The sequence below is a fragment of the Salvelinus namaycush genome, unplaced genomic scaffold (genome assembly GCF_016432855.1).
Source record: "Salvelinus namaycush isolate Seneca unplaced genomic scaffold, SaNama_1.0 Scaffold121, whole genome shotgun sequence".
NCBI classification, from domain to species: Eukaryota; Metazoa; Chordata; class Actinopteri; order Salmoniformes; family Salmonidae; genus Salvelinus; species Salvelinus namaycush.
In genome coordinates this window covers 284,809-309,574 of record NW_024057909.1, presented here as the reverse complement: position 1 = coordinate 309,574, position 24,766 = coordinate 284,809, and the positions used below count along the sequence as shown (strand labels likewise).

Below are 24,766 nucleotides of genomic sequence, written 5' to 3'. Positions count from 1 at the left end.
TCCCCCATAGATACTACATCTGGAAGGTCCCTCAGTCAAGTAACGCATTTCAAGCACAGATTCAACTATATACAAAGACCAGGGATCTTTCTGAAAGCCTCATAAAGAAGGGCAGTGGTTGGTAGATGGGTAACAATAATAAAATATGACATTTAATATCTCTTTAAGCATGGTCAAGTTAATAATTATGCTGTGGATTACTTATTAAACCACCCAGACACATCAAAGATACAGTCGTCCTTCTGAACTGAGCTGCAGGACAGGAAAGAAACTGCTCAGTGATGTTACCATCAGGACATTGGTGAATTTAAAACAGTTACAGAGTTCAATGTCTGTGATGGGAGAAAACTGAGGATGGATCAACAACATTGTAGTGACTCCATAATAACGACTTAAATGACAGAGTGAAAATAATACAAATATGCAAAATAAATATTCCAAATATTCCAAAACATGCATCTTATTTGCAACAAGGTACTAAAGTAATACTGTAAAAAACGTCTACAAAGGAAGACACTTTCTGGCCTAAATGCAAAGCCTCATGTTTGGGGCAAATCCAACACAACACATCACTGAGTAACTGCCTCCTTATTTTCAAGCATGGTGGTGGCTGCATCATGGTATGGGTATGCTTGTCATCAGCAAATACTGGGGAGTTTTTCAGGATGAAAAGTAACAGGATGGAGCAAAGCACAGACAAAATCCTAGAGGAAAACCTTGTTCAGTCTGCTTTACACCAGACACTGGGAGAGGAATTCACCTTTCAACAGAACAATAACCTTCAACACAAGGCCAAATCTACACTGGAGATGCTTACCAAGAAGACATTGAATGTTCCTGAGTGGCCAGTTTAGACTTAAATCTGCTTGTAAATCTATGGCAAGACTTAAATGGCTGTCTAGCCATGATCTCCAACATCTTGACAGAGCTTGAAGAATTATGAAAATAATAATGGGCTAATATTGTACAATCCAGGTGTGTAAAGCTCTTAGAGACTTACCCAAGAAGACTCCCAGCTGTAATCACTGCCAAAGGTGTTTCTAAGTATTGACTCGGGGGGCTGAATACTTATGGAACAACTATTTTAGCTATTGAATTTCTATCAACCTAAATATATATATTATTTGACATTAGAGTATTTTGTGTAGATTGTTGACTAGAAATGAATGAAATCCCTATTAACCTGTTGAGGACAGAGGGCGCTGTTTTCTCTTTGGGGGAAAATCGTGCCCAATTTAAACGGCCTCGTACTCAATTCTTGCTCGTACAATATGCATATTATTATTACTATTGGATAGAAAACTCTAGTTTCTAAAACCGTTTGAATTTTGTCTGTGAGTAAAACAGAACTCATTTGGCAGCACACTTTCTGACCAGGAGGTGGAAAGTCTGAAATCGATGCTCTGTTCAAGGGCCTGCCTATAAATGGGAATGATACGTATGAGTATACATGCATGTCATACACCTTCCCCTAGATGTCAAGAGGAAGTGAGAGAAGAAATGAAGTGTTTATCTTGGTCTGAGGTGGAATAAATCCTCTTGGCACGACGAATCACCCATTTTCTGTTTTCTGGAAAGTGCGAAGTTGGACCTGGAATTGCCTTCTGAAAAGCTGTCGTTATAGGCGAATACTATCTCCGGCTTTGATTTTATTTGACACATGTCACAATATCATCGTAAAGTATGTTTTTTCAATATAGTTTTATTAGATTATTGAAATTTATTCGGGACGTTAGGTGTGTTGCGTTGCGTGCCTTTGTTCAGGAAGGAGAGCTTCGCGCCACTTGGCCAGTGTGCTTGCTAATTCAAGAGGGAAAAACGACGTTCTAAATCCAAACAACGACTGTTCTGGACAAAGGACCCCTTGTACAACATTCTGATGGAAGATCACCAAAAGTAGGACCCATTTTGTGATGCTATTTCATATATCTGTCGAACTGTGTACCAGTAGTTTTGCGCCCAGGTTTTGGGCAGCTCTCGCTATAACATAAGCCTTATGTCGTAATGAAGATATTTTTAGAATTCTAACACTGCGATTGCATTAAGAACGAGTGTATCTATAATTTCCTATACAACATGTATTTTTTTGTAATGTTTATGAATAGCTATTTGGTCAGAATAGGTGAGAGTCTAATAGAAATATCCGCACATTCTGGGAAAAAGATGCTACGTTAGCACAATGTATAACCACTGATTTCAGCTCTAAATATGCACATTTTTGAACAAAACATAAGTGTATGTATAACCTGATGTTATAGGACTGTCATCTGAGGAAGGTTTATAAAGGTTAGTGAAAAATTATATATCTTTTGCTGGTTTATTCGCTAACGCTAACGTGCCTATTGCTATCGCTAACGTGCCTTGATGAATGAATGCGGTAGTGTGGTAGGCTATTGTAGTAAGCTAATATAATGATATATTGTGTTTTCGCTGTAAAACACTTAAAATCGGAAATATTGGCTGGATTCACAAGATGTTTGTCTTTAATTTGCTGTACACCATCGATTTTTCAGAAATGTTTTATGATGAGTATTTAGGTATTTCAATTTGGTCTCTATAATTACTCTGGCTGCTTCGGTGCTATTTTTGACGGTAGCTGTGATGGTAGCTGCAATGTAAAACTGATTTATACCTCAAATATGCACATTTTTCGAACAAAACATAGATTTATTGTGTAACATGTTATAGGACTGTCATCTGATGAAGTTGTTTCTTGGTTAGTTTGGTTGGATCTTGGTTAGTTATGTTGGTTTTGTGCATGCTACCTGTGCTGTGAAAAATGTCTGTCCTTTTTTGTATTTGGTGGTGAGCTAACATAAATATACGTGGTGTTTTCACTGTAAAACATTTTAAAAATCGGACATGTTGGCTGGATTCACAAGATGTGTATCTTTCATTTGCTGTATTGGACTTGTTAATGTGTGAAAGTTAAATATTTAAAATATATTCTTTGAATTTCGCGCTCTGGCTTTTCAGTGGAATGTGGGAGGAGTTCCGCTAGCGGAACGCTGGGGCTGTAAAGGTTAATCCCACTTTGTAACACAATAAAATGTGATGCAGATACTTTTGAAAGGCTCTGTATTTGTCTGAATGTTCTGTATCATTACACTCCACTGAACACGACTCATGAAGACAATCATCACCCCACTGAACACGACTCATGAAGACAATCATCACCCCACTGAACACGACTCATGAAGACCTTCATCACCCCACTGAACACGACTCATGAAGACCTTCATCACCCCACTGAACACGACTCATGAAGACCTTCATCACCCCACTGAACACGACTCATGAAGACCTTCATCACCCCACTGAACACGACTCATGAAGACCTTCATCACCCCACTGAACACGACTCATGAAGACCTTCATCACCCCACTGAACACGACTCATGAAGACCTTCATCACCCCACTGAACACGACTCATGAAGACCTTCATCACCCCACTGAACACGACTCATGAAGACCTTCATCACCCCACTGAACATGACTCATGAAGACCTTCATCACCCCACTGAACACGACTCATGAAGACCTTCATCACCCCACTGAACACGACTCATGAAGACCTTCATCACCCCACTGAACACGACTCATGAAGACCTTCATCACCCCACTGAACACGACTCATGAAGACCTTCATCACCCCACTGAACACGACTCATGAAGACCTTCATCACCCCACTGAACACGACTCATGAAGACCTTCATCACCCCACTGAACACGACTCATGAAGACCTTCATCACCCCACTGAACACGACTCATGAAGACCTTCATCACCCCACTAAACACGACTCATGAAGACCTTCATCACCCCACTGAACACGACTCATGAAGACCTTCATCAGTGTTCTTCATCACAACTTGAAGAGATGTTAGCTCTGTAACCCGTTTTATAAACCTCGTCCACAAAAACAAACTTACATATTGGATGAGAGTCGTTGCTGTACACATCTGAAAAACAAACAAGAGAAAATATCATAAAACATTTTAATAGCATCTGTTAGAAAAGGACATTTATGATTGACATACTGTTCATGTCTAGTATTTCTTACCTTTTGATACCACTGATTTCCATACTGTCCTCTCATCATCCCCGATTAACTCCATCTCAATGTCAACCCCTGTGTTTCCCATAATCATCTGACAACAGCTTGGTGTGGTGTCTGCAGGTAACAGCTGAATCTTCTGTAGGAGGCCATATGGTGCAACGATTGAGACAACAGACAGAGAGAGAAATAGTGAAATAGAATGATATTACAGTTATTCATATACAATATGACAGATTCATGTCCTCAGCCTGATAAAACTGCACCTCTGGATTGATGGAAGTGGAGCGGGGATTCTTGAACGCAAACGAACTGTTCAGCTTTAAGGGCCCGTTTGGACTTGGCAGGAGAAATTCTTTATATCCTTGGGACAGCTGATCTTTCTCCCGTTCCCGAACAGCCTACAAAATGATCAATGTAGTAGTCAGTCAGAACAATGTATTCTCGTAATTCACACAACATGCAGTTCAATGAGCAATCTGTTTTTGTCAACAACAACAAATGTGTACACTACCTCTATTTTACCAGGAGATTATGTTAAAGGTGTACCAGGTAAGTTGACTGAGAAGAGATTCTCTTTTACAGCAACGACCTGGGGAAGAGTTACAGGGGAGAGGAGAGGGGGAAAATTAGCCAATTGGAAGCTGGGGATGATTAGGTAGCCATGATGGTATGAGGGCCAGATTGGGAATTTAGCCAGGACACCGGGGTTAACATCCCTACTCTTACGATAAGGGCCATGGGATCTTCAGTGACCATGGAGAGGACACCCGTTTAACGTCCCATCTGAAAGACAGCACCCTACACAGGGCAATGTCCCCTTCACTGCCCCGGGGCATTGGGTTCTCCTTCGACCAGAGGGAAGAGTGCCGTCTACTGGCTCTTCAAATGAATGAGACAGAAATAGATTTCTCACAGAGCTGCATGTTGTCTTTGTAATCTAGAGATTTTCAACAAACTATCAATTTTCATTGAGTAAGTTTCAACATACTGTTGTCACTTCAATGATAGTGCCTCACCTCTTTCTGACTGGAGTTTCTGAGGAGCAGGTACAGCCTTGATATTACTGTTGACCTTTTTACTGCCAAATAGAGGACCACGTCACAGTGGACATCTATGTTCCAAGACAGTAATCTCAGTATCAGAGAGATAGCTGAGAACTTGGGATGGAGAATCTTAGCATGGAATCTGGTGACCTCATGTACTTCCTCGAAAGACACTCCATGTTCCTCAACATGAAGAACCTTCATCTCATTCCTCAGGGAAGGGTTGGTCCCTGAACAACACAATAAAAAGTAGACAGAAAGACAAATATTGTACTATTCATCCAACTAAAACACAAAGAATATGCAGTACCAGATCACAGTAAACTCAAACTCCCAGAATAGTTCATTCATTAACTCAGGAAGTGAAACTCAAGTTACATGGAAATGTCTTTCTGAATACTATTTCTATATGGTTTTACCTAAACAGACAAAGTGTGGCAGATGAACTTCCTCCAGTTCACCTAACTCCATAGTGATGTCCAGCAATGGACCACCTTGTGTGTACTGCATGTCTTTCAGAAGTTGACTGTAGGGTTCCCAGTTCCTGAAGTGATACTTCAGAATGACATCTCTCTCACACAGCCAGCGGAGCCCAGACACTGTGCACTCATAACTCCCTTTGGGTGTCCTGTGCCTGAGGCAACAACAAGATATGGTAGAGAGGGTCAATGATCAAATGGAGAGATTGGATTAGAAGACTATTCCCAAAGGTAATGGGGAAATACACTAGCAGGTGGAACGAAATGTTAAAAGTAGTTTTTTTACCTGAACATTGTCACTTCCTGGACAGTGGAAGTCAAGGGTTCAATCTGAATCCAGTGTGTGGAGTCCTGAACAAGGACAAGCATGTCAATAATACATATGGGGCCTGTTTCCTGGACACAGATTGAGTCTAGTGCTGGACTAAAAAGCATGCTCAATGGAAGTTTCAATTGAAAGTTCTTTAATAAGGTCCAGGACTAGACTTAATCTGTGTCTGGGAAACTGGCCCATTAACCAAAGTAACGAATCTAATGTATTTATTCAATGTTACATGGAATCCTGGTGATTTATCAATTAAACTGTCTAATGACAAAATATGACAACAGGTCAAATCCTGCATGCCTACAAGCAGAACACAGGACTGTCTATATCCCAGTATGAATGGTTGGTCACTACACACCTGGCTTTGAGACTGTGTTTATATTACTAAAGTAGAACACAGGACTGTCTATATCCCAGTATGAATGGTTGGTCAGTACACACCTGGCTTTGAGACTGTGCCTGACTCCTGCAGGTATGTAAAAGTAAGAATTGACATTATGACTTACCTCACTATCGTCACAAGTCTTACAGCTCTGAAGAATCCCTGAAGTCAAAAGTAGTTGTTATTTTAAATGGACAATCTCATGTAATAATGAATTAATAATTATTAAATAGACTTGTTATAAAAATGAATATCAGTGAGCAACAGTCTCAGAATGTACACTCATTAGCATACCATAATCTGACATTAGTGTTATATTAATTAATGTTTGTGGAAGCAGGAAACAACATCGTTCTGGTCCATGTTTTGTAGATGTTGGGGTCTGATTTCTGGTAGATCCTAGGATGAGAGCTTAAAGGTAGAGTCAGCTAAATGATGATGTACGAGCAGCACCACAGATATTGTGATGAGCAAGATGCCTGACTTCTCTCTTACACAGTCACACACAGTATCTGCCCATGTGCAAGGGTTCTCTTCACTCTCTTACAGCGTGGTAGTCACTGGACCAAAACAGCAGAGAAGTTTAGCCTTGGCCTCCAACGCTCTTAGTTGTTGTAGAAATTGACCCACTATGCTGTTTACTTTGTGCATCTAAGTCATATCGCTGACTCAACCTTTAAGTTTGTTTTGACCAAATAGATCTCAATTGTGTACCTTGCCTGGGACTCAAGTATAATGAAAACTTTCATCGTATTTTGATTTAAAAAATATTAAATCAATTAACACTCACATTTCTCAGGTCCAGGCTTGATCCAACACTCTCCACCATGGTCTCTGGTGTTCTCAGGTTCAGGCTTGATCCAACACTCTCCACCATGGTCTCTGGTGTTCTCAGGTCCAGGCTTGATCCAACACTCTCCACCATGGTCTCTGGTGTTCTCAGGTCCAGACTTGATCCAACTCTCTCCACCATGGTCTCTGGTGTTCTCAGGTCCAGGCTTGATCCAACTCTCTCCACCATGGTCTCTGGTGTTGGTAAAGCAGAAGGATAGACTGTGATTAAACTAAATACAACTTATAAAGGCTTTATATAGCATACATACAGTCTTCATAAGCAGTACAAAGGGTGTATAAAGGGTGACAGAACAGCTCCCTATGTAGGGTACATTGCCTAAATGTGACATAACCCACTATGTCACCGTCCATAAAGTCAATACTGATGGTCACATTTAACTAGGCACAGTCTAACTGTCTGTAGGTCCAACAGAACACATTAAAACACACCACTACTACTAATCTAACTGTCTGTAGGTCCAACAGAACACATTAAAACACACCACTACAACTAATCTAACTGTCTATAGGTCACACAGAACACATTAAAACACACTACTACTACTAATCTAACTGTCTGTAGGTCCAACAGAAAATATTAAAACACACCACTACTACTAATCTAACTGTCTGTAGGTCCAACCTTAAATCTTTACTGAAGACTCATCTCTTCAGTGGGTCATATGATTGAGTGTAGTCTGGCCCAGGAGTGTGAAGGTGAACAGAAAGGCTCTGGAGCAACGAACCGCCCTTGCTGTCTCTGCCTGACCTGTTCTCCACTGGGATTCTCTGCCTCTAACACTTACTGGTGCTCTTTCATGCCGTCTCTAGGAGGGGTGCATCACTTAAGTGGGTTGAGTCACTGACGTGATCTTCCTGTCTGGATTGTCACCCCCCCTTGGTTTGTGCCGTGGCGAAGATCTTTGTGGGCTATACTCGGCCTTGTCTCAGGATGGTAAGTTGGTGGTTGAAGATATCCTTCTAGTGGTGTGGGGGCTGTGCTTTGGCAAAGTGGGTGGGGTTATATCCTGCCTGTTTGGCCCTGTCCGGGGGTATCATTGGATGGGGCCACAGTGTCTCCTGACCCCTCCTGTCTCAGTCTCCAGTATTTATGCTGCAGTAGTTTATGTGTCGGGGGGCTAGGGTCAGTCTGTTATATCTGGAGTATTTCTCCTGTCTTATCCGGTGTCCTGTGTGAATTTAAGTATGCTCTCTCTAATTCTCTCTTTCTTTCTCTCTCGGAGGACCTGAGCCCTAGGACCATGCCTCAGGACTACCTGGCATGATGACTCCTTGCTGTCCCCAGTCCACCTGTCCGTGCTGCTGCTCCAGTTTCAACTGTTCTGCCTGCGGCTATGGAACCCTGACCTGTTCACCAGACGTGCTACCTGTCCAAGACCTGCGGTTTTCAACTCTCTAGAGACAGCAGGAGCGGTAGAGATACTCTTAATGATCGGCTATGAATAGCCAACTGACATTTACTCCTGAGGTGCTGACTTGCTGCACCCTCGACAACTACTGTGATTATTATTATTTGACCATGCTGGTCATTTATAAACATTTTAAAATCTTGGCCATGTTCTGTTATAATCTCCACCCGGCACAGCCAGAAGAGGACTGGCCAGCCCTCATACCCTGGTTCCGCTCTAGGTTTCTTCCTAGGTTTTGGCCTTTCTAGGGAGTTTTTCCTAGCCACCGTGCTTCTACACCTGCATTGTTTGCTGTTTGGGGTTTTAGGCTGGGTTTCTGTACAGCACTTTGAGATATCAGCTGATGTAAGAAGGGCTATATAAATACATTTTATTTAATTTGATTAAAACACACCACTACAACTAATCTAACTGTCTGTAGGTCCAACAGAACACATTAAAACACACCACTACTACTATTCTAACTGTCTGTAGGTCCAACAGAACACATTAAAACACACCACTACTACTAATCTAACTGTCTGTGGGTCCAACAGAACTCATTAAAACACACCACTACTACTAATCTAACTGTATGTAGGTTCAACAGAACCCATTACAACACACCGCTACTAGTAATCTAACTGTCTGTAGGTCCAACAGAACACATTAAAACACACCACTACTACTAATCTAACTGTCTGTAGGTCCAACAGAACACATTAAAACACACCACTACTACTAATCTAACTGTCTGTAGGTCCAACAGAACACATTAAATCACACCACTACTACCAATCTAACTGTCTGTCGGTCCAACAGAACTCATTAAACACACCACTACTACTAATCTAACTGTCTGTAGGTCCAACAGAACACATTAAATCACACCACTACTACTAATCTAACTGTCTGTGGGTCCAACAGAACTCATTAAAACACACCATTACTACTAATCTAACTGTATGTAGGTCTAACAGAACCCATTACAACACACCGCTACTAGTAATCTAACTGTCTGTAGGTCCAACAGAACACATTAAAACACACCACTACTACTATTCTAACTGTCTGTAGGTCCAACAGAACACATTAAAACACACCACTACTACTAATCTAACTGTCTGTAGGTCCAACAGAACACATTAAATCACACCACTACTACTAATCTAACTGTCTGTAGGTCCAACAGAACTCATTAAAACACACCACTACTACTAATCTAACTGTCTGTAGGTCCAACAGAACACATTAAAACACACCACTACTACTAATCTAACTGTCTGTGGGTCCAACAGAACACATTAAAACAAACAACTAATCGAACTGTAGAAATGATTCCAGAGGAAAACAAATGATGAAACATTGCTATGACTCACCTCTGAATGTGTTGGTCATCTATCTGACACAGGGTCACTGAGGAGGAGGAGTAAACCCCAAATCCAGGATGGAGGGGTTCAGTGAATGTGGTGTGTTCTGTGTAGAGGTGTGTCAGTGTACCAGAGGAGGACACACTATAGAAGGACAAAGTACCAGCTGGCCAGTCCAGATACACTCCAACTCTTTTAGAAACAGGACCAGAGATGGATCTGTTGACTCCAGCATGGATAAATTCATAAGCACTGTCATAGCAGTATAAACACCAGGACTTCCTATTGAGTCCAATCCAACTGTCATCCTCCCTTCCCTTCCTCTTCATTCCTTTGTACACCACACCAATGTCAGCCCAGTCACCATCCCTCTCCACCTCCCAGTAATAACGACATCCAGAAATGACTTCACTGCAGACAACTTGGCAATGATAGTCAAATCTGTCTGGATGGTCTTCATAATGCTGCTTCTTTTCCACCCATGTCACCTTCCTGTTCCCCTCAGACAGTATCAGGTTTGGGTTTGCTGTATTTGGGTCCAGGGTGAGATGACAGGCATCTGTAGACAAAAGGAGAGTTTAATCAAACCACATCTTCATATAAAATGTTTTATTGTATGAACAGAACAAGTATTGATTAGTTACTATGTTACTATAGTTCTGAATATGCAGTTAATTAGGATTGAAGAGACTTACATTTCCTCAGCCCTGATTTCAGCCTGCACTCTCCACCATGATCCACACTGTAGGAGAAACAGGTTATTGACTGACAAAGACCTAATAAAGCAGTCAACATTTAAACCATATTGTTGTGTCCTGGTGCACTATCCAAGTTCATTACTAGAGACATACAGGTATTCTATCCTACCTACTGCATACAGAACGGAGTACAATTCATTACTAGAGACATACAGGTATTCTATCCTACCTACTGCATACAGAACGGAGTACAATTCATTACTAGAGACATACAGGTATTCTATCCTACCTACTGCATACAGAACAGAGTACAATTCCAACAGGATATCAGAGATGCAGAAGAAGAGTATTCATGTGGGGATGATGTATGCTGTGTTGGAGTGCTAAGCCTGCTGGGTAAATTCCCCTTAATTCTACCATCATGTCCTCATGTTACTGACCCTACTACACTACATATGACACAACCGCTGCTCACACTATTAGGACATCTATTCTGACTTACTTCAGCTTCATCAGTTTATATGTGGGATCAACCAGAGCAGCTGAAAGCAGTCCCCCTGCAGAGTCTCCTGGGTGATTGTAGCTCAGGTCCAGCTCTTTCAGGTGGGAGGGGTTTGAACTCAGAGCTGAAGACAGAGCAGCACAGCCCTCCTCTGTGACCAAACAGCCAGACAGCCTACAGAGAAACACACACCAGCTGTCTAGGTTGGTGTACTGCTGTCAATCATCTTGTAGGTCACCCATACATTTGTCCATGACACAAACATTGTGATAAAACATCAGATTTTCAGAGTATTTGTTTTACTAAGCTCAGTACTGACCTGACAGAAACAGCTGTACTTACCCCAGTGTGTGTAGTTTACAGTCTGGATCCTCCAGTCCAGCAGACAGCAGTGTAACTCCTGAGTCCTGCAGGTCATTGTCTCTCAGCTCCAGTTGTTTCAGTTGTGAGTTTGGTGAACTCAGGACAGAGGCCAGATGTGAACAGCAACCCTCTGTCAGACCACATTGACCCAGACTAGAGGGCAGAAGAGCACATGATTAACACATGTTTAAAACATCCACATAATAAGTCATACTGAAGAAAGTTAACTCACACTAGTGTCTGTATGTTGTGGCATGGACTGGTTAGTCCAACACAGAGCAGCTCCACTCCTCTGTCTCCCAGGTCATTGTAGCTGAGGTCCAGTTCTCTCAGGGGGGAGTTTGGTGTCTGCAGAGCTGAGGCCAGAGTCTCACAGGATTTATATGTGAGTTTACAGTGATCCAGTCTGGAGAGAGGAGATAATCTGTTAGATATACAAATCCTTCATTATAATGATACTGTAAACATCAACTCAATAACAGAACTTACCGTGCTCTCCTGCAGGTTTTCACTACCGGCAGCAACCTCTGATAACCTTCCTCTGATGTGTTGTATGTCTTCAGGTCAAACTCCTCCAGCACCTCCTCTGACATCAGTAACAGGTAGGCCAGGGCTGAACATTGGTCAGGTTTTAGTCTTGTTTCTGAAAGAGTTCCTGATCGCAGGGAGGTCTGCATGTCTTCAACTAGAGAGTTGGCACCAAGTTCATTCAGACAGTGGAACAGGTTGATGATCCTTTCTGGTGAGGATTCCTCCTCGATCTTGTCTGAAAGGTACCTGACTGTTTCCTCATTGGTCTGTGTTGTACTTCCTGTCTGTGTCAGAAGGCCTCGTAACAGATTCTGATTGGACTCCAGTGAGAGACCCAGAAGGAAGCGGAGGAACAGGTCCAGGTGTCCATTCTTACTCTTCAAGGCCTGGTCCACTGCTGTCCTGTGTAAGTCAGACAACTTGTCTGACCTCAACTTGTCTGACTTCAACTTGTCTGACTTCAACTTGTCTGACTTCAACTTGTCTGACCAGAATTTGAATCGGCTCTTTTCATAATTATCTTGACTCTTAGTGACATCATCATCATCATCACTAGTGACTGCTTTAGGAGGGAAAACATTTTCCTTCTTGTCCAGACATGATTCTAAAGCATGAACTGCTGCTAGAAACTCCTGAATGCTCAGATGTACAAAGCTGTAGACCTTCTCTTGGTACAGCCCAGATTCTTCTTTAAAGATCTCTGTACACAATGCTGAGTACTCTGATGCCTCTGTGACATCAAGGTCACACTCTCTCAGGTCCTCCTCATAGAAGATCAGGTTGCCCTTCTGCAGCTGTTGGAAAGCCAGCTTTGCCAGTTTCAGGATCATCTCTTTGTCTGACTGAGACAGTTCCTTTGGGTTTGTCTCTTTGGCTTTGTTGTACTTCCTGTTCTTCACAATGATTTGGATGAGTATGAAGTGTGAGTACATCTGGGTCAGAGTTTTGGGGACTTCATCCTTCTCTGCCACTTTCAGCATCATCTCAAGGACAGTGGCTGATATCCAACAGAAGACTGGTATGTGGCACATGATGTGGAGGCTCCTTGATTTCTTCATGTGTTTGATGATTTCATTGGCCATGTTCTGATCTGTGATTTTCTTCCTGAAGTACTCCTCCGTCTGTGGATCATTGAACCCTCGTAACTCTGTCACCTGGTCAACACACTCAGGAGGGATCTGATTGGCTGCTGCAGGCCTTGAGGTTACCCAGAGGAGAGCAGAGGGAAGCAGATTCTTTTCAATGAGGTTTGTCAGCAGCACATCTACTGAGGTTGGCTTCGTGACATCACAGCACTTCTCATTGTTTTTGAAGTCTAGAGGAAGTCGACACTCATCCAGACCATCAAAAATGAAAACAGTTTTGGTTTCACCATCTTCAATGCTGTCTATCTCTTTCAGCTCTGAGAAGTAGTGGGAAAGAAGTTGCATCAGACTGTATTGGTCCATTTTCAGGTTCAGATCACGGAAAGGAAGAGGAAACATGAAATTAACATCCTGATTTGCTTTTCCCTCTGCCCAGTCAAGGATGACCTTCTGCACAGAGACTGTTTTTCCAATGCCAGCGATTCCTTTTGTCAGCACAGTTCTGATAGGTTTGTCTTGTCCAGGTAAAGGCTTGAAGATGTCGTTGCATTTGATTGGTGTCTCTTGTGTGGTTTGTTTCTTGGATGCCATCTCTATCTGTCTAACCTCATGTTCATTATTGAGCCCTCCACTTCCACCCTCTGTGATGTAGAGCTCTGTGTAGATGTCCTTGAACAGACTTTGGTTTCCATGGTGTCCAATTCCTTCAGATATGTGTTGATACTTGTGTTTCAGTTTAGCCTTAATGTCTTGTTGGACTGTCAGCAGAGTTTGACCTGTAGGAAAACAATGAGAGTTGGGACTCATAAGTTTGTGTGTGTGTTTTATAAGGGCCTTTGTACCGTTCTTTGTAATATTGTATGAAACACAGTCTTACTTCTTCTGTCCAGAAGGTTGTGTGTGATCTTTAATGCATTCTCACTGTCCAAACTCTCCACTTCCTTATTGTCATCTGGTAATGGTTCCTGGCTGAAAGCAGGTGGCTGATCACTCTTCATTGATAGCAGGCTGGTTGTAGGTGACTCTGCTCTGGGCTTCTGGACACTGAACAAAACAGGGAGACAGATCACCTCATCAATATCTCATCAATACCTCATCTACTTCATTTTAACAACTGTATAATGGAAGTCCTATAGTTTATTTTTAAAGCAACAATTTGGTCATTAGATTTTCGGACTTAAATGATCTTGGTAACACTTTTCTCAAAATGTTGTTTTATTAAGAGAACTGTACATTTTACAATGTATCTCTTACCTCTCAGAACTGGTGTCTTCAGTCATGTTAGAGGCAGTGGTCTCCTCCTCTCTCCTCAGACAGACTCATTTTAGAGGCAGTGGTCTCCTCCTCTCTTTCCCCAGAGAGACTCGTTTTAGAGGCAGTGGTCTCCTTCTCTCTCTCCCCAGAGAGACTCATTTTAGAGGCAGTGGTCCCCTCCTCTCTCTCCCCAGAGAGACTCATTTTAGAGGCAGTGGTCCCCTCCTCTCTCTCCCCAGAGAGACTCATTTTAGAGGCAGTGGTCTCCTCCTCTCTCTCCCCAGAGAGACTCATTTTAGAGGCAGTGGTCTCCTCCTCTCTCTCCCCAGAGAGACTCGTTTTAGATGTTAGTCACAGCTCACTCAGCAACAATAATAAATAACCAAACTGTACATTTGTCTGAGCATTGTTAGTATCAACCAGCACAAGCAGAGAACATGTCTAACTGACAGGCTGGTATCCTGGGTGAGGTAAGCAGACCTTTATACCCTGATAAAACAGCAATAAATGTTCTGTAAACATTAACCCCAGAGGCTTGTAGGGAGATAAACCAAAGACTTTGGCCTCTACAGAGTTAGAAACATCAGCTGCTACAGAGTAAAATAACATTAATAAAGTCAGAATTGTAGTCAAACAATCATCAGAATATCCTCAGTCCACTTTTTATAATCTGTCATGTCTTTACCTCCATTCAGACAGTTACTGACAAACTAAGACAGTCTATAATCTGTCATGTCTTTACCTACTCCTCCATTCAGACAGTTTCTGATAAACTAAGACAGTCTATAATCTGTCATGTCTTTACCTACATTCAGACAGTTACTGACAAACTAAGACAGTCTATAATCTGTCATGTCTTTACCTACTCCTCCATTCAGACAGTTTCTGACAAACTAAGACAGTCTATAATCTGTCTTGTCTTTGCCTACTCCTCCATTCAGACAGTCTATAATCTGTCATGTCTTTACCTACTCCTCCATTCAGACAGTTTCTGACAAACTAAGACAGTCTATAATCTGTCATGTCTTTACCTACTCCTCCATTCAGACAGTTTCTGACAAACTAAGACAGTCTATAATCTGTCATGTCTTCACCTACTCCTCCATTCAGACAGTTTCTGATAAACTAAGACAGTCTATAATCTGTCATGTCTTCACCTACTCCTCCATTCAGACAGTTAATGACAAACTAAGACAGTCTCTAATCTGTCATGTCTTCACCTACTCCTCCATTCAGACAGTTAATGACAAACTAAGACAGTCTATAATCTGTCATGTCTTCACCTACTCCTCCATTCAGACAGTTTCTGATAAACTAAGACAGTCTATAATCTGTCATGTCTTCACCTACTCCTCCATTCAGACAGTTAATGACAAACTAAGACAGTCTATAATCTGTCATGTCTTCACCTACTCCTCCATTCAGACAGTTAATGACAAACTAAGACAGTCTATAATCTGTCATGTCTTCACCTACTCCTCCATTCAGACAGTTAATGACAAACTAAGACAGTCTATAATCTGTCATGTCTTTACCTACTCCTCCATTCAGACAGTTTCTGATAAACTAAGACAGTCTATAATCTGTCATGTCTTCACCTACTCCTCCATTCAGACAGTTAATGACAAACTAAGACAGTCTATAATCTGTCATGTCTTCACCTACTCCTCCATTCAGACAGTTTCTGATAAACTAAGACAGTCTATAATCTGTCATGTCTTCACCTACTCCTCCATTCAGACAGTTAATGACAAACTAAGACAGTCTATAATCTGTCATGTCTTCACCTACTCCTCCATTCAGACAGTTAATGACAAACTAAGACAGTCTATAATCTGTCATGTCTTCACCTACTCCTCCATTCAGACAGTTAATGACAAACTAAGACAGTCTATAATCTGTCATGTCTTTACCTACTCCTCCATTCAGACAGTTTCTGATAAACTAAGACAGTCTATAATCTGTCATGTCTTCACCTACTCCTCCATTCAGACAGTTAATGACAAACTAAGACAGTCTATAATCTGTCATGTCTTCACCTACTCCTCCATTCAGACAGTTAATGACAAACTAAGACAGTCTATAATCTGTCATGTCTTTACCTACTCCTCCATTCAGACAGTTAATGACAAACTAAGACAGTCTATAATCTGTCATGTCTTCACCTACTCCTCCATTCAGACAGTTACTGATAAACTAAGACAGTCTATAATCTGTCATGTCTTTACCTACTCCTCCATTCAGACAGTTACTGACAAACTAAGACAGTCTATAATCTGTCATGTCTTCACCTACTCCTCCATTCAGACAGTTACTGACAAACTAAGACAGTCTATAATCTGTCATGTCTTTACCTACTCCTCCATTCAGACAGTTAATGACAAACTAAGACAGTCTATAATCTGTCATGTCTTTACCTACTCCTCCATTTAGACAGTTACTGACAAACTAAGACAGTCTGTAATCTGTCATGTCTTTACCTACTCCTCCATTCAGACAGTTACTGACAAACTAAGACAGTCTATAACCTGTCATGTCTTTACCTACTCCTCCATTCAGACAGTTACTGACAAACTAAGACAGTCTATAACCTGTCATGTCTTTACCTACTCCTCCATTCAGACAGTTACTGACAAACTAAGACAGTCTATAATCTGTCATGTCTTTACCTACTCCTCCATTCAGACAGTTAATGACAAACTAAGACAGTCTATAATCTGTCATGTCTTCACCTACTCCTCCATTCAGACAGTTAATGACAAACTAAGACAGTCTATAATCTGTCATGTCTTCACCTACTCCTCCATTCAGACAGTTAATGACAAACTAAGACAGTCTATAATCTGTCATGTCTTCACCTACTCCTCCATTCAGACAGTTACTGACAAACTAAGACAGTCTATAATCTGTCATGTCTTCACCTACTCCTCCATTCAGACAGTTAATGACAAACTAAGACAGTCTATAATCTGTCATGTCTTCACCTACTCCTCCATTCAGACAGTTAATGACAAACTAAGACAGTCTATAATCTGTCATGTCTTCACCTACTCCTCCATTCAGACAGTTACTGACAAACTAAGACAGTCTATAATCTGTCATGTCTTCACCTACTCCTCCATTCAGACAGTTACTGACAAACTAAGACAGTCTATAATCTGTCATGTCTTCACCTACTCCTCCATTCAGACAGTTACTGACAAACTAAGACAGTCTATAATCTGTCATGTCTTCACCTACTCCTCCATTCAGACAGTTAATGACAAACTAAGACAGTCTATAATCTGTCATGTCTTCACCTACTCCTCCATTCAGACAGTTACTGACAAACTAAGACAGTCTATAATCTGTCATGTCTTCACCTACTCCTCCATTTTGACAGTTACTGATAAACTAAGACAGTCTATAAGATGTTTCTTATGTGGAGGAAACATTGTCCAATGTGATTGTCTGTATGTTTCCATGGAATAGGTAATGTTATAGACCCTGTCAGGGTGTCAGTCTAACCTTAACTCATGTATCATTAACCAGACCTCTTCATTTTATGTAAATACAACACCTGGATTTATTACTCTGGTGTAAGTGTCACGGTTCCAAGCCAAAGTTCCACCCCATTGGCCAGCAGTTCCCCTTAAAGCAAACTTGTCTGCACTGCCACGCCCACAGCTGAAGCCAGTCTGTTTGTTAACTTTCTGAAGGAGTGGGAGTTCCCTGGCAGAAGGCCCAGCTCCCTAGCCTGTCTGCTTGTGACATCATGCCACTCCTTGTCATACACTAATGTGTGACCAATTCAGGAAACCAGGCGTATGTCGATAGTCATGACTTCACTGGAGAGCCTTTTATCAAAATGCGTTTTTGGGCAGAAATTAAAGTGTACTGTTAGCTAGCTAACATTAGCTGGCTGGCTCCCTAGCCAACGTTATTATTCGTATCCCAGAGCGGTATTCATGCAGGGTAGTAACGACATGATTTGACACTGTGAAAGCCTGGATGTTTAATATGTTTGTTTCCTTTTAGTCCAATTTCTGTCAAATTTTAGGTGATATGTTCACTTTTCATAAAAGCATGAAACTTGGTATACTTGTACAGTTTGGAGCCCTGAACATTTTTCAGATATGGAGCCATCGCAAAAACACTTACCAGTGGCCATTTTCCAGTTCACCATTACCTGACAATGTATTTTCCATATCTGCTGAATTAAACATCAGAACACAGTGTTCAGGGTCCCAAACTGTACAAGTGTACCAAGTTTCATGCTTTTATAAAAAAGTTAACATAATCTTCACATATTGCCTTGACTATTTATAATCAGTGAAAATAAGTGAAGAAGTGCACACTTTTGGAGGAAGGAGAGATGATTGGGACAAACACACATGCAAACCTACCCACCCACACACACACACACACACACACACACACACACACACACACACACACACACACACACACACACACACACACACACACACACACACACACACACACACACACACACACACACACACACACACACACACACACACACACACACACACACACACACACGACAGCAACTTACAGTAGTAATATATTTCTCCCCTCTGTGTTGATCTCTGCTCTCCATCCTGCTGTCTGGTGAACTGAAGGGAGAGTCGAGTTAACATGTATTTTACTGATACACCTCCTCCCTGTAGGAACCACCCTATGACGCATCTGGCTGCCACTTCTCCCCTTTGCAGTCATTATTGATAGTTTGTTTGTTTTGAGGGGTGTGTGTGTGTGTGTGTGTGTGTGTGTGTGTGTGTGTGTGTGTGTGTGTGTGTGTGTGTGTGTGTGTGTGTGTGTGTGTGTGTGTGTGTGTGTGTGTGTGTGTGTGTGTGTGTGTGTGTGTGTGTGTGTGAGTGAGTGAGTGAGTGAGATAACATATATGGTTACTATGCAGTCTGATCACTATAATTTGGTGGTGACGTGTCCTCTGAAACATGACCCGCTAAGCTGACTACTTCTTAACACACTACTCACTTAATCAGGAAGTCAGCCATATCAATGTGTTGGAGGTAACAGGTCATGGTTAGAAGGGATCCAGCATTTGTCCGATTAATCTCAAAAGTTGACATTTGTTGCATTTTAGCTAACCATTTTCTGAACTTCTAACTGCTATGTTAATTCTCCTAATCTACTATGTTAATTCTCCTTACCTACTATATTAATTATCCTAACCTACTATGTTAATTCTCCTAACTTGCAATGAAAAGTAAAATGTGACATTTATTTGAGCCAAGGAAAGCCCCCCAGCCCCTAACCCAGACAGCGCTGGGCCAATTGGGCACCGCCCTTTGGAGCTCCCGGCTACAACAGCCTTGGATCATCCACCAAGCTGTCGTGACACCTCAGCACTGCATGCAGTGCCTTAGACCGCTGGGCCACTCAGGAGGCCTCTGTTGGGGCATGGATTTTGACAGCGGAATGGCAGCCTTTCCAGCCGTGACACACAGTACCCATATGCTCATGGAACAAGAGAGATGTGTTTTTTGTGCCAGTAAACCTGGTATTTAGAAACATAAAAACAAATGTGTTTTTTTTTACCATTTTGTTTCATTTGATTACAAACCAAGCAGAGCTTCCTTTTTTTGTCCTGCCTAATACCTTTTACTCTAATCTATCGATAAAGGGTGTGGCTCGTGAGACCACTTTTGAAATATATCTTAATCACCAAAGTTGTATTAAAACATCAAGTTTGGGACCATCAGAAGTGTGACTGGGAATCCTCTGTACATCATTTTAGCTCCTGTTGCTATTGTTATTTTGGATGTGATAAACCCCTCCATGTAGACTACATGTCCAGCTCCTGTTGTTATTTTGGATGTGGTAAACCCCTCCATGTAGACGACATGTCCAGCTCCTGTTGTTATTTTGGATGTGGTAAACCCCTCCATGTAGACTACATGTCCAGCTCCTGTTGTTATTTTGGATGTGATAAACCCCTCCATGTAGACTACATGTCCAGCTCCTGTTGTTATTTTGGATGTGGTAAACCCCTCCATGTAGACTACATGTCCAGCTCCTGTTGTTATTTTGGATGTGATAAACCCCTCCATGTAGGCTACGTGTCCAGATCCTGTTTTTATTTTGGATGTGATAAACCCCTCCATGTAGACCACATTTCCAGCTCCTGTTGTTATTTTGGATGTGATAAACCCCTCCATGTAGACTACATGTCCAGCTCCTGTTGTTATTTTGGATGTGATAAACCCCTCCATGTAGGCTACGTGTCCAGATCCTGTTGTTATTTTGGATGTACGTAAAACCCCTCCATGTAGACTACATGTCCAGCTCCTGTTGTTATTTTGGATGTACGTAAAACCCCTCCATGTAGACTCATCTCCATCTCCTGTTGTTATTTTGGATGTGGTAAACCCCTCCATGTAGACTCATCTCCATCTCCTGTTGTTATTTTGGATGTGGTAAACCCCTCCATGTAGGCTACGTGTCCGTACGCCCATCATGGAACGAGAGATGAGCAGATGACCCTATTTAGAAAGTTATTCACCTCTAACAATGTGAAGAGAAAACAAGCCCTCAGTAGCCAACCCTTACTCTTCTATAACTAAGGAAAGCTCCATCAACAGCAATGGGTAGGATGTCTTCCTCATCCTGGCCAGGCATTAGATATCATAAAGGAGCATATTCATAACAGGTTTCTACATGGTCTACTTGTGAGGCTTTTTGCCATCATGCTTTTGCATTATTCACATAGGCCTACCTGTAGTGCATACTCCATTTGGCTTGTATCAACAGTTTACTATCTGTGATGGGCTAGATGTCTTGTATCAACAGTTTACTATCTGTGATGTGCTAGATGTCTTGTATCAACAGTTTACTATCTGTGATGGGCTAGATGTCTTGTATCAACAGTTTACTATCTGTGATGTGCTAGATGCCTTGTATCAACAGTTTACTATCTGTGATGTGCTAGATGTCTTGTATCAACAGTTTACTATCTGTGATGTGCTAGATGTCTTATGATTGATGAGAAAAAGAAGTCCACTGTGGCTGATCTGCTTGATCAGTTCTCCCCCCCCCCCCCCCCCATCATTAACCCATATGTTTAACCTGATGATAATATCTGGTACTATCCTCATTGAAGTGGAGGACCTGTTGGACTGGGAATTCTTACAGGGTTCTTATCACTTCATGTGTTCTCTCCCAGGTGCTGGTAAGGGCTCAGATGACTGACAGGTAGGATTCCAGTTGAGGTGGTTTAATAACGCTGATTCATATAGAGCAGGAACGGCACAGCACAGTGTATGGCCTAAAGCACTTTAAGGTATGGCTTGTTTTAACCAAGAGTGTGTGTGGTTATTAGTAAAGTACTCACACTGGCCTTGGCTTAAACCTCTAACGCCTCACAAACCCGGATCCGGGATCCCCCCCATCAAAAAAGCTGACTAGCATAGCCTAGCCTAAAGTTACAGGGATATCATATAATAAAATGTTCATGAAATCACAAGTCCAAGACACCAAATGAAAGATACACATCTTGTGAATCCAGCCATCATTTCTGATTTTTTAAATGTTTTACAGGGAAGACACAATATGTAAATCTATTAGCTAACCACGTTAGCAAAAGACACCACTTTTTATTTACTCCACCAGTTTTTTACTCCATCAGTAGCTATCACAAATTCGACCAAATAAAGATATAAATAGCCACTAACCAAGAAACAACTTCATCAGATGACAGTCTGATGACATATTTATTGTATAGCATATGTTTTGTTAGAAAAATGTGCATATTTCAGGTATAAATCATAGTTTACCATTGCAGCCACCATCACAACTCTCACCAAAGCGACTAGAATAACTACAGAGAGCAACGTGTATTACCTAATTACTCATCATAAAACATTTCTTAAAAATACACAGCGTACAGCAAATGAAAGACACAGATCTTGTGAATCCAGACAATATTTCAGATTTACACAATATAGCGTTATATTAGCTTACCACAATAGCAAACATCACAACAGCATTGATTCAAGCCAAACATAGCGATAACGTATAAACCACCAAAATATATAATTTTTTTCACTAACCTTCTCAGAATTCTTCAGGTGACAGTCCTATAACATCATATTACACAATGCATATAGAGTTTGTTCGAAAATGTGCATATTTAGCGGCACAAATCGTGGTTATACAATGTGATTAGTGGCCAAAACTTCAAGCAATCTGTCCGGCGCCATCTTGGAGAGGCACCTAATCTAATCGAAAACTATTCATAAACTTGACTAAAAAATACAATTATTATTTGACATTTGTCAACATAAGTACGAATTAACAGCATAAAGACTGCTTACTATTAGCTGAGCTTCCATCAGAATCTTGGGCAAGGTGTCCTTTCTCCAGAACAATCGTCTTTGGGTTGAAAGATGTCCTCTTGTCCTGTCGAAATAGCCGCTAACGATAGCCACCCACTGGAGAGGTGTCCAACTCGTGAAAGCGCGTCACAAAGAAATCCAGGAAAATCGCAATAAACTGATATAAACTGCTATAAGTCGGTTTAAATTAACTACCTTATGATGTCTTTAACAACTATAACGAATAAAAACATGACCGGAGATACAGAACTGCTAAAACGAAAGCTTTGCAGGAGGCGATTGTGATGTCCCTGATGCGCCAGGCGCACCGTTGAAAAAGAACGGTACTTCCGTTCCGTGGTCTTATATAGGGCCCCAGATTGCGCAATCCACTCCATTCAAATTCTCCCCGCTTACTGACATCTAGAGGAAGGCGTATGCAGTGCATGTAGCCCGATGGCTTACATGGGGACTTATAAACTGACCTCAGAACAGGGACCTCGATTTCTGAAATCTCACTCCCTGCTGCAGAATGAGTTCTGTTTCACTCAGAGAAATAATTCAAACGGTTTTAGAAACTATAGAGTGTTTTCTATCCAATAGTAATAATAATATGCATATTGTACGAGCAAGAATTGAGTACGAGGCAGTTTAATTTGGGAACTAATTTTTACAAAGTCGAAATGGCGCCTCCCTAGGCTCAAGAAGTTTTAAACAAATAATGCTAACTAAAAGGTAAACAAAGGAGATGGCTGGAACTTGTACTTTCTCTAGTTACTTCCTTCTCCTCAGCTGGAGATTGCCCAGCATGCTCTGCTCCACAACACCGGTGCTACAGTTCTCCCATGATGAACTAATATCTATCCTCCTTTGTACACCCAAGGTTTGGAAGGTGGCCCATGTAGGTTTTGTACCCCCACGGTTTGGAAGGTGGCCCATGTAGGTTTTGTACCCCCACGGTTTGGAAGGTGGCCCATGTAGGTTTATTACATCCAAGGTTTGGAAGGTGGCCCATGTAGGTTTTGTACACCCAAGGATTGGAAGGTGGCCCATGTAGGTTTTGTACACCCAAGGTTTGGAAGGTGGCCCATGTAGGTTTTGTACACCCAAGGTTTGGAAGGTGGCCCATGTAGGTTTTGTACACCCAAGGTTTGGAAGGTGGCCCATGTAGGTTTTGTACACCCAAGGTTTGGAAGGTGGCCCATGTACTCCCCCTTCACAAAGGTGCTGACCCTTGTGACCTACAGTGGGGAGAACAAGTATTTGATACACTGCCGATTTTGCAGGTTTTCCTACTTACAAAGCATGTAGAGGTCTGTCATTTTTATCATAGGTACACTTCAAATGTGAAAGACGGAATCTAAAACAAGAATCCAGAAAATCACATTGTATGATTTTTAAGTAATTAATTTGCATTTTATTGCATGACATAAGTATTTGATCACCTACCAACCAGTAATAATTCTGGCTCTGACAGACCTGTTAGTTTTTCTTTAAGAAGCCCTCCTGTTCTCCACTCATTACCTGTATTAACTGCACCTGTTTGAACTCGTTACCTGTATAAAAGACACCTGTCCACACACTCAATCAAACAGACTCCAACCTCTCCACAATGGTCAAGACCAGAGAGCTGTGTAAGGACATCAGGGATAAAATTGTAGACCTGCACAAGGCTGGGATGGGCTACAGGACAATAGGCAAGCAGCTTGGTGAGAAGGCAACAACTGTTGGCGCAATTATTAGAAAATGGAAGTTCAAGATGACGGTCAATCCCCCTCGGTCTGGGGCTCCATGCAAGATCTCACCTCGTGGGGCATCAATGATCATGAGGAAGGTGAGGGATCAGCCCAGAAATACACGGCAGGACCTGGTCAATGACCTGAAGAGAGCTGGGACCACAGTCTCAAAGAAAACCATTAGTAACACACTACGCAGTCATGGATTAAAAGCCTGCAGCGCACGCAAGGTCCCCCTGCTCAAGCCAGCGCATGTCCAGGCCCGTCTGAAGTTTGCCAATGACCATCTGGATGATCCAGAGGAGGAATGGGAGAAGGTCATGTGGTCTGATGAGACAGAAATAGAGCTTTTTGG

At 41.8% G+C, this 24,766-nt stretch overlaps 2 protein-coding genes across 2 annotated transcripts; both read right to left on the bottom strand.

Annotated features, from left to right (window-relative positions):
* Positions 1–3,853: 3,853 nt before the first annotated feature.
* LOC120036116 (NACHT, LRR and PYD domains-containing protein 1 homolog) lies at positions 3,854–7,108 on the bottom strand. Its single transcript, XM_038982591.1, has 8 exons — positions 7,081–7,108; positions 6,415–6,452; positions 5,870–5,934; positions 5,524–5,738; positions 5,078–5,334; positions 4,325–4,459; positions 4,065–4,197; positions 3,854–3,963 (listed from the first exon to the last, which is right to left on the bottom strand). Exons 3-8 carry the CDS (start codon positions 5,875–5,877, stop codon positions 3,854–3,856), a joined length of 858 nt encoding a protein of 285 aa, XP_038838519.1. The 5' UTR covers positions 5,878–5,934; positions 6,415–6,452; positions 7,081–7,108.
* Positions 7,109–9,908: 2,800 nt separating this feature from the next.
* LOC120036115 (protein NLRC3-like) lies at positions 9,909–13,993 on the bottom strand (the record flags this gene model as incomplete). Its single annotated transcript, XM_038982590.1, has 8 exons — positions 9,909–10,462; positions 10,599–10,645; positions 11,104–11,277; positions 11,446–11,619; positions 11,699–11,872; positions 11,956–12,470; positions 12,576–13,858; positions 13,960–13,993. Coding segments are annotated over 8 exons (2,955 nt in total), but the record flags the coding sequence as incomplete, so codon positions are not given.
* Positions 13,994–24,766: the final 10,773 nt, after the last annotated feature.